The 12271-nt window shown below is 43.0% G+C and overlaps 1 protein-coding gene across 1 annotated transcript; it reads left to right on the plus strand.

Annotated features, from left to right (window-relative positions):
* The first annotated feature begins 7162 nt into the window (after window positions 1-7162).
* Window positions 7163-8137, plus strand: LOC123780264 (olfactory receptor 2V1-like). Its single transcript, XM_045779077.2, has one exon. It carries the CDS (start codon window positions 7181-7183, stop codon window positions 8135-8137), a length of 957 nt encoding a protein of 318 aa, XP_045635033.2. The 5' UTR covers window positions 7163-7180.
* The last annotated feature ends 4134 nt before the right edge of the window (window positions 8138-12271 follow it).

Genomic DNA, 12271 nt, shown 5'->3' on the forward strand with positions numbered 1-12271 from the left:
GAGTACTGAGAGATATGCTTTTACTGATGCCATGTTGTCAGTAAAGTCTTTTTTTGTATTGGCTGTGACTTTCTGTTCTGTATCACTCTTCGGGCCTTTTTACTTTTATAGAACCCCCCGTAATACCTCGTGTTGGGCTGGTTTCATGGTTACGAAATTGGTTAGTGACTGGCGATTCTGGAATGTCTTTAATTCTCCATCAATTCTGAATGACAGCCTTGCTGGATAAAGGATCCTTGGCTGCATGTTTTTCTCTGAAAGAGCTTTATAAATGCCCCTCCCCCAACCCTTTCCGTCAAGCCAGGTCTGTGTAGACAGGTCTGACGTAATTCTGATGCCTTTGCCTTGGTACGTGAGAAATTTCTTTGCCCTGGCCGCTTTCAATACTGTATCCTTGGATCTAATATTTGCGAAATGCACTATGACGTGACGTGGCGTAGGTTTGTCACGGTTGAGCTTGGGAGGGGTCCTCTCTGCCTCTTGGACATGAATGTTTGTTTCCCTCGCTAGATTAGGGAAGTTTTCAGCTACATTTTGTTCAAATATCTCTTCTAGACCTCTGTTTTTCTCCACCCCCTCGGGGATGCTGATTATTCTAACATTGGAACGTTTCATTGAGTCAGTAATCTCCCGTAACATACATTCCTGGGTGTGGATTTTTTTAAGACCAGCTTCTATTTTCATTTTTTCCTCTATTAACCCATCCTCCAATTCACTAACCCGGTTCTCTGCTTCTGTGACCCTGGCCGTCAGAGCCTCTAGTTTTGCCTGCATTTGGCTCATAGAATTTTTAATTTCTGTCAGATTCGCTCTCATTTCTGTCCTTAGGGATTCTATATTCTCAGTAACCTTTTTGTTAATACTTTTTTCAATTCTACTCATCATTTTGACCATCGTTACTCTGAATTCCATTTCTGATAATTTGGTTACATCTATATCCATTATTTCTGTGCCAGAGGCCACTGTCTTTTCTTTGCTGGGGGGTGGGCTTCTCCTTCTTATAATTCTGATGAGGAGAGGTTGCAAGGTTGTCCAGCGCCCAAATTATTGACTGGGTCCCAGGCTGTGCCCATTGTTTTATAGGGATCTTATGGGTGTGGGCTTCTTCTTTAAAGATTTTATTTATTTATCTGAGAGAAAGAGACAGACAGTCAGCAAGAAAGGGAAAAGAAGCAGGGGAGTGGGAGAGGAGGAAGCAGGCTCCCAGCGGAGGAGCCCGATGACGGACTCCTTTCTGGAATGCCGGGATCACGCCCGAAGCCAAAGACAGGCGCTCAATGACTGCGCCACCCAGGCACCCCGGGTTGTGGGCTTCTTGATTTTTCAGCCTGCCTTCTGTATTCTGGGAGAGGGGCCTGCCGCACCGATATTCAGGCAACCATGTTTGGTTAGAGTCTCCATGTCCCCCGCAAGGGGGGATGGCGATGGGCACGCTGTGAGCCGGTATTTCCAGGCTTTTGTTCTCTGGGGGCTTTCCCTGGTGGTCTGCTATGCCTCTTCTGAAAGTCAGAGCAGCAGAGGATGCATTGTCACAGAACAGAGGGATTGCGGCCCGTTCTCCACTGATGTTCTGGCCAGTTTAACTCCGTTACTGTTGGTGCTGCTCAACCCTGCAGCGTCCCGGGATGTGCGCCCCACACCCAGCGTCCCTGCCCTCACTTCCAGGGCCGGCGCGTCTCTGTCCTTTGTGTTTCTAACACCACCACCCTCTAGCCGCCCCGCGCTCTCGGATCTCCGGGTCTCAGTCTATTTCCGGTGAGCATACCGGGATTCCGGAGTTCTGTGAGAAGCCTGGTGGCGCGGGCACCCGGTTCAGCTTCTCAGTCTGCTGTTTCGCGGGTGCCGAGCGCGAGTCCACCTGCTCTCCCATGCATGTGGCCCGCCAGCCGCCAGCCGCCCTGCGTGCGCTCCGGGAGCTCCGGGTCTCAGTCTGGATCCAGTGAGCACACCGGGATTCTGGTGTTTCGAGAGATGCCTGGTAGCACGAGCTCCCAGCTCACAGGTCTTAGTCCGCTCTCTCACGGGTGCTGTCCGTGAGTCCGCCTGCTCCCCCATGCAGGTGGCTGCCACTTCCCAGCCCCCGGAACGTGGCGGCTCCCTTCCCCTTCCATTTATCTTCCGATATCTGTGCGAGGTTTCATGGATCCCCGCTTCGTACCTCAATACTCAGCGCTGGAGGTGTTCATTTGTAGAGATCCAGATGTATCTTCCTGCGTCTCAGGCTGATTCTGTGGTTGTTTAGGCTGGTCTGGTACCTATCCAGCTTGACTCAGCTGACCGGCTGAAAAAGGGGTCCCCTACTCCTCTGCCATCTTAACTCTCTCCCTGGTATTCTTTCTTCTTTGCATGTTTGATAGAAATCCTAGGGAATCCTTCAGGCCCTGGACTCTTATTTTTGGGGAGTTTTTTGATCACTGCTTCAATCTCTTCATAACTAATCGGTCTGTTTAAATAATCAATTTCTTCCTGTTTCAGTGTTGGTAGTTTATAGGTTTCCAGGTAGGCATCCATTTCTTCCAGGTTGTTTAATTTATTGTCATAAAGCTGTTGATAAAAGTTTCTAATGATCCTTCCTATTTCATTGGTGTTGGTTGTGACCTCTCTCCTCTCATTCACAATTTTATTAATTTGGGTCCTTTCTCTATTCTTTCGAATAAGTCTGGCCAGTGGCTTATTGATCTTATTTATTTTTTCAAAGAACCAGCTTCTAGTTCTGTTGATCTGCTCTACTGTGCTCCTGGTTTCTAATTCATTGATCTCTGCTCTGATCTTGATCAACTGCTTTCTCGTGCATGGGTTAGACCTGTTCTTCTGTTCCAGCTCCAGCTTCTTGAGGTGAGAACATAAAAACTGCATTTCAGATTTTTCTATTCTATTGAGTGATGCTTGGATGGCTATGTATTTTCCCCTTAGGACCGCCTTTGCAGTGTCCCATAGGTTTTGGACCAATATGTTTTCACTTTTTGGTCTCCAAAAATTGTTTAATCTTCTTAATTCCCTGGTTTACCCAATCATTCTTGAGCAGGATGGTTCTTAGTTTCCAAGTGTTTGTGTTTCTTCCAAATTTTTCCTTGTGATTGAGTTCCAATTTCAAAGTATTGTGGTCTGAGAATATGCAGGGAATAATTTCAGTCTTTTGGTATCAGTTGAGACTTGTTTTGTGACCCAGAACACGGTCTATTCTGGAGAAAGTTCCATGTGCATTCGCAAAGAATGAGTATTCTGTTGTTCTCGGGTGTAGTGTTCTGTATATATCTATGAGGTCCACCTTTCGAGTATATCATTCAAAGCTCTTGTTTCTTTGTTGATTTTCTGCTTAGGTGATCTGTCTATTGCTGAGAGTGGAGTGTTGAGGTCCCCTACTATTAACGTATTATTATCTATATGTCTCTTTATTCTGGTTTAAGAGTTTGCTTGCATATCTTGCTGCTCCCCTGTTGGGGGCATAGATATTTATAATTGTCATATCCACTTGAGGATACATCCTTTAAGAATAATTTAGTGTCCTTGTGTATCTCTAACTATAGTCTTTAGTTTAAAATCTAATCTGATATGAGAATTGCTACCCCAGCTTTCGTTTGAGGTCCATTGGCATGAATAATGGGTCTCCATACCTTCACTTTCAGTCTGGATGTATCTTTAGGTTCAAGACGAGTCTGTTGTAGACAGCAAATGGATGGGTCATGTCTTTTTATCCAATCTGCAACCCTGTGGTATTTTATGGGAGCATTTAGGCCATTCACATTGAGAGTGATTATTGAGAGGTATGATTTTAATGATGTCATGCTTCCTGTTAAGTCTTTGTTTCTATAGACTGTAAATTTCTGTTTTGTATCACTCTTGAGGCCTTTTTACTTTTATAGAACTGCCCTTAATATCTCATGTAGGGCAAGTTTTGTGGTTACGAATTCCTTCAGTTTCTGCCGATCTTGGAAGGTCCTTATTTCTCAATCCATTCTGAATGATAGCCTTGCTGAATAAAGGATCCTTGTCTGCATGTTCTTCTCAGATAAAGCTTTAAAAATACCCTGCCAATCTGTCCTAGCTTGCCAGATCTCTGTAGAAAGGTCTGATGTTATTCTGATATTCTCCCTCTGTATGTAAGGATTTTTTCCCCCCTGGGCACTTTCAATACTGCATCCTTGGATCTAATATTTGCGAATTGCACTATCAAGTGATGTGGTATAGGCCTGCTCTTGTTGATCTTGGGCATTGTCCTCTCTGCCTCTTGGACACGAATGTTTGTTTCATTTGCCAGATTAGGGAAGTTCTCAGCTATAATTTGTTCAAGTATCTCTTCTAGACCTCTCTCTTTCTCTACCCCCTCAGGGATGGCGATGATTCTGACATTGGAACGTTTCATTGAGTCAGTAATTTCCTGTTATCTACATTCTTGAGATTGGATTTTTTTAAGCCAAGTTTCTGTTATAGCTTTCTCTTCTACCATCCCATCTTCCAATTCACTAATTCGTCTTCTGCCTCATTTACCCTGGACATCAGAGCATCTAGTTTACATTGAATTTTATTCATAGCATTTTTAATTTCTGCCAGATTCGCTCTCATTTCTGCCCTTAGTGATTCTATATTCTCCTTAATATTTTCAAGCCTACACATCATCCTGACCATTGTTACTCTGAACTCCATTTCTGATAATTTGGTTATATCCATATCCATTAGTTCTGTTTCAGAGGCCACTGTCACTGTTTGTGTCCTTTGTTGGGGGTTCCTCCTCATTGTCATTGTGATATGGAGTGGTTGCAGGGATGCACGGAGCCCAAATTATTGACCAGGACCCAGGCAGTGCGCAGTTGTTTTATAGGGACCTTAGGGATGTGGGCTTCTTGATTTTTCAGCCTGCCTTCTGGGGGAGGGGCCTGCTGTGCTGATACTCAGGCCACCCTGTTTGGATAGGGTCTCTCTTTCTCCTGCGAGGGGGGATGGGGATGGGCACAATGTGAGCTGGTATTTCTGGGGTTTTGTTTTCTGGTGGCTTTCCCTGGCGGTTTCCTTTTACTCTTCTGAGAGTCAGAGCAGCAGTGGCCGTATCCAAGACTCATTCTCTGGACAGAGAGATCACAGTCTACTCTTCACTGAGGTCTCCTGGCCACTTTAACTCTGTTTCTGTCAGTGCTGCTAAAAACCCTGTCTCATCTGGGTTGTGTGCCGCACCCATACCCTCCCAGCCCTTGCTTCCAGGGCTGACACGTCTCTGTCCTTTGCACTTCTTTTTCTTTTTTTGAAATAATTTATATTTTGTTATATTAGTTACCATACAGTACATCCCGTTTTTGATCCAATGTTCCATTTTTCATTATTTGCGTATAATACCCAGTGCACCATGCAATATGTGCCCTCCTTAATACCCATCACCAGCCCATCCCAATCCCCCACCCCCTCCCCTCTGAAGCCCTCAGTTTGTTTCCCAGAGTCCACAGTCTCTCTTGGTTCATTCCCCCTTCACATGTCTGTCCTTTGTGCTTCTAACACTACCATCTGCCCCCGGTTCCCGTGTGTGCTCCTGAGCTCCCTGTTTCAGCATGGTTCGCACGCATTCCAGAGCTCCAGTTTTCATCTGGTCGCGTGCACACTCCTGAGCTCCCTGTTTCAGTCAGTTTCTCGGCTGCTACTGGTGCATGTGTCCGGCCTGCACCCCTGTTCAGGAGGCTACTGCTTCCTGGCGCCCAAGCATGGCAGCTCCCTCCCCATTCTGTTTATCTTTCAATATCTGTGTGCATATTCATGGCCCCCATCTTCATACCTCAATCCTCAGCACTGGAGATGTTCATTTGTAGAGATCCAGATGTATTTTCCTCCATCTCAGGCTGATTTTGTGGGTGTTTAGGATGATCTGGTAGATATCCAGCTTGATTCAGTGGACCAGCTGAAAAATGGTCCCCTACTCCTCTGCCATCTTTTTTTTTTCACACCACATCTTGTTTATCCACTCTTCAATTGATGGAGACCTGGGCTATTGTAGATAATAATGCTATAAACCTATGGCTGTATATATCCTGTTGAATTAGTGTTTTTGTGTTTTTTGGATATATACACAATAATGCAATTACTGGATCATAAGGTAGTTCTATTTTTAACTTTTGAGGAACCTCAATATTATTTTCCACAGTGAACATCCTTCATCTTTGTTAGAGATTCTTTTTCCTAAAGAGGATTTGGAGAAAGGGGAAAACTCTTACACTGTTGGTGGGAATGCAAACTGGTAGAGCTTCTATGGAAAACCTTATGGAGGTTCCTCAAAAGGTTAAAAATAGAGCTACCCTATGACCCCAGCAATTGCACTACTAGTTATTTATCCAAAGGATACAAACATAGTGATTTTAAGGGGGCACATGCACCCCAATGTTTATAGCAGCAATGTCCCAATAGCCAAACTATGGAAAGAGCCCAGAGTTCCATCAACAGGTAAATGGATAAGGAAGAGGTGGTTTATATATACATATATATGTAGGAATATTATTCAGGCATCAAAAAGAATGAAATCTTACCGTTTAAAATGATGTGGATGGAACTAGAGGGTATTATCCTAGGTGAAGTCATCAGAGGAAGGCAAATATCATAAGATTTCACTCATATGTTGAATTTAAGAAATGAAACAAACTGAGGGCTTCAGAGGGGAGGGGGTGGGGGAATGGGATAGGCTGGTGATAGGTAATAAGGAGGGCATGTATTGCATGGTGCACTGGGTGTTATACTCAAGTAATGAATCATGGAACTTTACATCAAAAACTAGGAATGTACTGTATGGTGACAACATAATATAATACAAATTTTTATTAAAAAAAAGAAATGAAACAGTTGAACATAGGGGAAAGGAAGGAAAATAAAATAAGAAGAACTAAGAGAGGGAGACAAACCATAAGAGACTCTTAACTATGGGAAACAAACTGAGGGTTGCTGGAGAGGAAGTGGGTGAGGGGATGGGGTATTAAGGAGGACACTTGATGTAATGAGCACTGAGGGTTATATGTGACTGATGAATCACTATACTGTACCTCTGAAACTTAAAAAAAAGAAACTTAAAGAGTTTATTGTAAACCACGTAACATTTAAAGAGGTCAACACATTGGGCAAAGTTTTAATGTCCTCAGTATTTTGGCACTAAACATACATCTCCTATTTTCAGATCCCAACACTTTGTCTGGCATAGCCCTCTAAAGGAGAAATGGTCTGGGTGGGAAACCAAACTCTCATCTCCCACTTCATCCTCCTGGGTCTTTTCACCCACTCACCACTACACCTCTTCTTCTTTTCCATCATCATGGTCATGTTCCTAGTGGCCCTCTCTGGCAATGGGCTCATGATCCTCCTCATCACCATTGACTCCCGCCTGCACAGCCCCATGTACTTCTTCCTCAGCTGGTTGTCACTCATGGACCTCATGCTCATCTCTACGATTGTGCCACGGATGGCCACTGACTTCCTCCTGGGCCATGGCTCCATCTCCTTCACAGGCTGTGGGCTCCAGATCCTCTTCTTCCTCACTCTCCTGGGAGATGAGTGCTTTCTGCTGGCCTTCATGGCTTATGACCGCTATGTGGCCATCAGCAACCCATTGAGGTACTCAGTGGTTATGAGTTGCCGTGTCTGCTGGCTCATGGTGGCAGGGTCCTGGCTCTTTGGCCTGATGGATGGACTAATCCAAGCCATTTTCACTCTTCGCTTCCCCTACTGTGGCTCTCAGGAGATCGACCACTTCTTCTGTGAGGTTCCTGCCATACTGAAGTTAGCCTGTGCTGACACCTCCCTCTACGAGACCATGATCTATGTCTGTTGCATTCTAATGCTGCTCCTGCCCTTCTCTGTCATTTCTGCTTCCTACCTGCGGATCCTGGTAGCTGTGCTCCACATGCATTCTACTGAAGGTCGACGGAAGGCCTTTGCCACCTGCTCCTCTCACATGGCAGTGGTCTCTCTCTTCTATGGGGCTGCCATGATCACCTACATGCGGCCTCAGGCCTACCACTCCTCCAAGCAGGACAAGGTGGTCTCGGCTTTCTATACGATGATCACCCCTATGCTTAATCCACTCATCTACACCTTGAGGAACAAGGAAGTGGCTGGAGCTCTCAGGAAACTCCTGGGGAGGTGTCCCTGTGGTGGGCGGCCAGGGCTAGGATGACATTGGCATCTGTGGTTGTGGGTTCTGGGGTCTGGGAACTTGAATTAGCCTCTGTAGTTTGACTGGAAAAGAAACAGATGTGCTGTACTGAAAATAAAAGTCATTCCTTCATCAGAGTCCATGAGATTAACTCATTAATTTAATCAAGCATGTCCATGCTAAGTATGGATAGTGTGGAAGGAAGTCTGTGTCAATGGGGTGACAAGGAATAGGAGACACATAGCCTACATCCCATAGAATTAGCCAGTGAGAGGTTTCAGCTGTTTTCCTCTGCAGGAATTGCCAACAACTGAAGAAAACCCCTTGCTCAAGGTTGTGCTTCTTTTTGGGTGGATGCCTGAATCACATGACTAATCAATATAGGATATAAAGGCTTGGTTACCTTCACTCGGTTTGACCCTGATGGTATATCCCAGCTCCAGAACTCCTTGTAATATCTGTGTCATCACAGGCTACTTATCCCTCTATCCAGTTTTGCTTCCTTAGCTCCTTTCCCCACCTTGAGTTCAGTCCTTACAGCACTCTCTAATAAACCCTCCATATATAAAACTTGTCTCAGTCTGCTTGCAAGAAACCTGACCTGTGACACGTGGAAATGAAAGAATGACGGTAAGTCAAAGTTAAGTTTTTAGAATGTTCATGTACATGTGGTCAAAATAAAATGTGGACACAGAAAACTTTGTTGGTTGGTGGTATCAGAGAGAAGTTAGAAAGTTTCCTGAAGACACATAAGACAATTTTAATGCAGGGGTGGCAAAAAAAAAAAAAATGCCAAGAGTTCCAGACATGGGTGTCAATGAGGAAAGCCATCTGGTGGGGATAGGGATGGATGAGACACTTGCTCCTTAACTAAATCTACCTGGATGCACTGCTCCACACAGTCTGCTTGAGCTTTGAGTTCAGAAAAAGATAAAGTGCACATTAAAAAAAAGATTTTATTTATTTATTTGACACAGAGAGAGAGACAGCCAGTGAGAGAGGGAACACAAGCAGGGGGAGTGGGAGAAGAATAAGCAGACTCCCAGCGATGCAGGGAGCCTGATGCTGGGCTTGATCCCAGGACCCTGGGATCACTCCCTGAGCTGAAGGTGGACACTTAACATCTGAGCTACCCAGGTGCTCCGAAAGTGCACAGTTGATACAAGCTGTAAGTGCACTCATGGATGGTCCTTATAAGTTGAGCCAGAAGCAGCACTAAACAGTGGGGAGAACAAAGAAGAGGAGAAGAAGATATGCAGAGCAGATTACCGGACAGCCAAAGAAGGGCTCTGGTATGTGCTCAACCTCTCCATAAGGTCTACTAGGATAACTCTCAGATCTCCATCTCTGTCCTGAATTCAAAGACAGCCCTAGGAAACCTCCTTGGAGTTCTGTGCCCCCAAGAGAATCATCCGCTCCTACGAGTTTTATTCTATCCTTGATTTCAACCCTGAACCAATGGAAAATACTGAGAAGTGAAAAGAACAGAACAGAAGGGCATCTCATTGTTGAAGGAATGTTGTTCTCAATCTCTCCTGTAGCTGTTACAGCACTGGCTCAGCTGTGGGGTGAGGGTGTGGTAAGTTCTTGAACAGGAAGAAACCTGGGAAGAGTTAGGTGGGACCTAGCAAAAACCTTTTCACTGCCTTTGCCTTCCCTGTATTTTCACTCAAGAAAGCAAATAACAAAATAACAAGATAAAATTTTGGTAAAATCACCCATTCTCAGCACTTTGTTTAAATTGAAGGACCTGAACTGTGATTATAATCCGAACATCCTACAGTTGAGAAAAACAAATATTATGGATATGAACTTTATTTTTTTAGGTTTTAATTTTAATTCCACTTGATTAACATAATGGTATATTACTTTCAAGTGTATGATATAGTGCTTCCACACTTCCATACATCATTCTGTGCTTATCACAAGTGCGCTTCTTAATCCCTGTTACCTATTTAACCTAAGCACCCCACCTCTCTTCTGGTACCCATCAGTTTGTTATCCACAGTTGAGTCTGTTTCTTGATTTCTCTCTCTTATTTTTTCCCTTTCCTCATTTGTTTTGTTTCTTAAATTCCACATATGAGTGAAATATATGGTATTTGTCTTATTCTGACTGACTTATTTCGCTTAGCATTATACTCTCTACTCCATCCATGTGATTGCAAATGACAAGATTTCACTCTTTTTTATGGATGAATAATATTCCATTGCATATGAATGACATATCTTCTGCATCAATTGACACATTCATCAATTGATGGACAGTTGGTCTGCCTCCGTATCTTGGCTATTTTAACTAATGCTACTATAAACATAGGGGTATATGTATCTCTTTGAATTAGTGTTCTTGCATTCTTTGGGTAAATACCCAGAAGTGCAATTGCTGAATCATAAAGTAGGTCTATTTTTAACTTTTTGAGAAACCTCCATACTGTTTTCCACAATGGCTGCACCAGTTTGCATTCCCACCAACAGTGCAAGAGGGTTCCCCTTTCTCCACATCCTTACCAATATCTGTTGTTTCTTGTGATGTTGACTCTAGCCATTCTGACAGTTGTGAGATGATAACTCATTGTAGTTTTGATTTTAATTTCCCTGGTGATGAGTGATGTTGAGCATCTTTTCATGTATCTGTTGGCTATCTGTATGTCTTCTTTGGAGAAATGTCAATTTATGTCTTCTGCCCATTTTTAAATTGGATTATTTGGGTTTTGGGTGTTGAGTTGTATCTTTTTTTAAAATTTATTTTGGATACTAACCCTTTATTACATGTATCATTTGCAAATATATTCTCCCATTCCATAGGTTGCCTTTTTGTTTTGTTGATGGTTTCCTTTGTAGTGCAGAAGATTCTTATAGGGAAGAAGTCCCAATAGCTTATTTTTGCTTTTGTTACCCTTGCCTCCGGAGACATATCTAGAAAGAAGTCGCTATACCCAATGTCAAAGAGGTTGCTGCCTGTATTCTCCTCTAGAATTTTGATGGATTCCTCTCTTACATTTAGGTCTTTAATCCATTTTAAATTTATTTTTGTGTATGGTATAAGAAAGTGGTCCAGTTTCATTCTTTTGCACATTGCTGTTTTGTTTTCCCAACAGCATTTATTAAAAAGATTGTCTTTTTCCCATTGGATATTCTCTCCTGCTTTGTCAAATATTAATTGACCATGGAATTTTGGGCTCATTTCTAGGTTTTATTTTCTGTTATACTGAACTATGTGTATGTTTTTGTGCCAGTACTATACTGTTTTGATCATTACTGCTTTGTAATATAACTTGAAATCCAGAATTGTGATGCCTCCAGCTTTGCTTTTCTTTTTCAGGACTGCATTGTCTATTCGGGATCTTTTTTTTTTTATATAATAATTTTTTATTATGTTATGTTAGTCACCATACAGTACATTCCAAGTTTTTGAGGTAAAGTTCCATGATTCAAAAATGAACTTGTGGGACTTCATCAAGATAAAAAGCTTCTGCACAGCCAAGGAAACAGTCAAAAAAACTAAGAGGCAGCCCACGGAATGGGAGAATATATTTGCAAATGCTGCTACAGATGAAAGACTGGTATCCAAGATCTATAAAGAACTTCTCAAACTCAATACATGAGAAACATATAAACAAATCATAAAATGGGCAGAAGATATGAACAGACACTTTTCCAATGAAGACATACAAATGGCTAACAGACACATGAAAAAATGTTCAAAATCATTAGCCATCAGGGAAATTCAAATCAAAACCACACTAAGATACCACCTTATGCCAGTTAGATGGCAAAAATTGACAACGCAGGAAACAATTGTTGGAGAGGATGTGGAGAAAGGGGATCCCTCCTACATTGTTGGTGGGAATGCAGGTTGGTACAGCCACTCTGAAAAACAGTGTGGAGGTCCCTTAAAAAGTTAACAATTGAGCTACCCTATGACCCAGCCATTGCAATACTGGGTATTTACCCCAAAGATACAGACGTAGTGAAGAGAAGGGCCATATGCACCCCAATGTTCATAGCAGCATTGTCCACAATAGCTAAATCGTGGAAGGAGCCAAGATGCCCTTCAACACATGACTGGATTAAGAAGATGATGTACAATGGAATATTACTCAGCTATCAAAAAGAATGAATTCTCAACATTTGCTGCAACATGGACAGCACT

Source organism: Ursus americanus, chromosome 5 (assembly GCF_024610735.1).
Source record: "Ursus americanus isolate L20-20 chromosome 5, mUrsAme1.1.p, whole genome shotgun sequence".
In the NCBI taxonomy this organism is placed as follows: domain Eukaryota; kingdom Metazoa; phylum Chordata; class Mammalia; order Carnivora; family Ursidae; genus Ursus; species Ursus americanus.

Excerpts from the sequence above, each read along its gene's own strand:
- LOC123780264 (XM_045779077.2), top strand. The coding sequence starts at position 7,181 with ATGGTCTGGGTGGGAAACCAAACTCTCATCTCCCACTTCATCCTCCTG.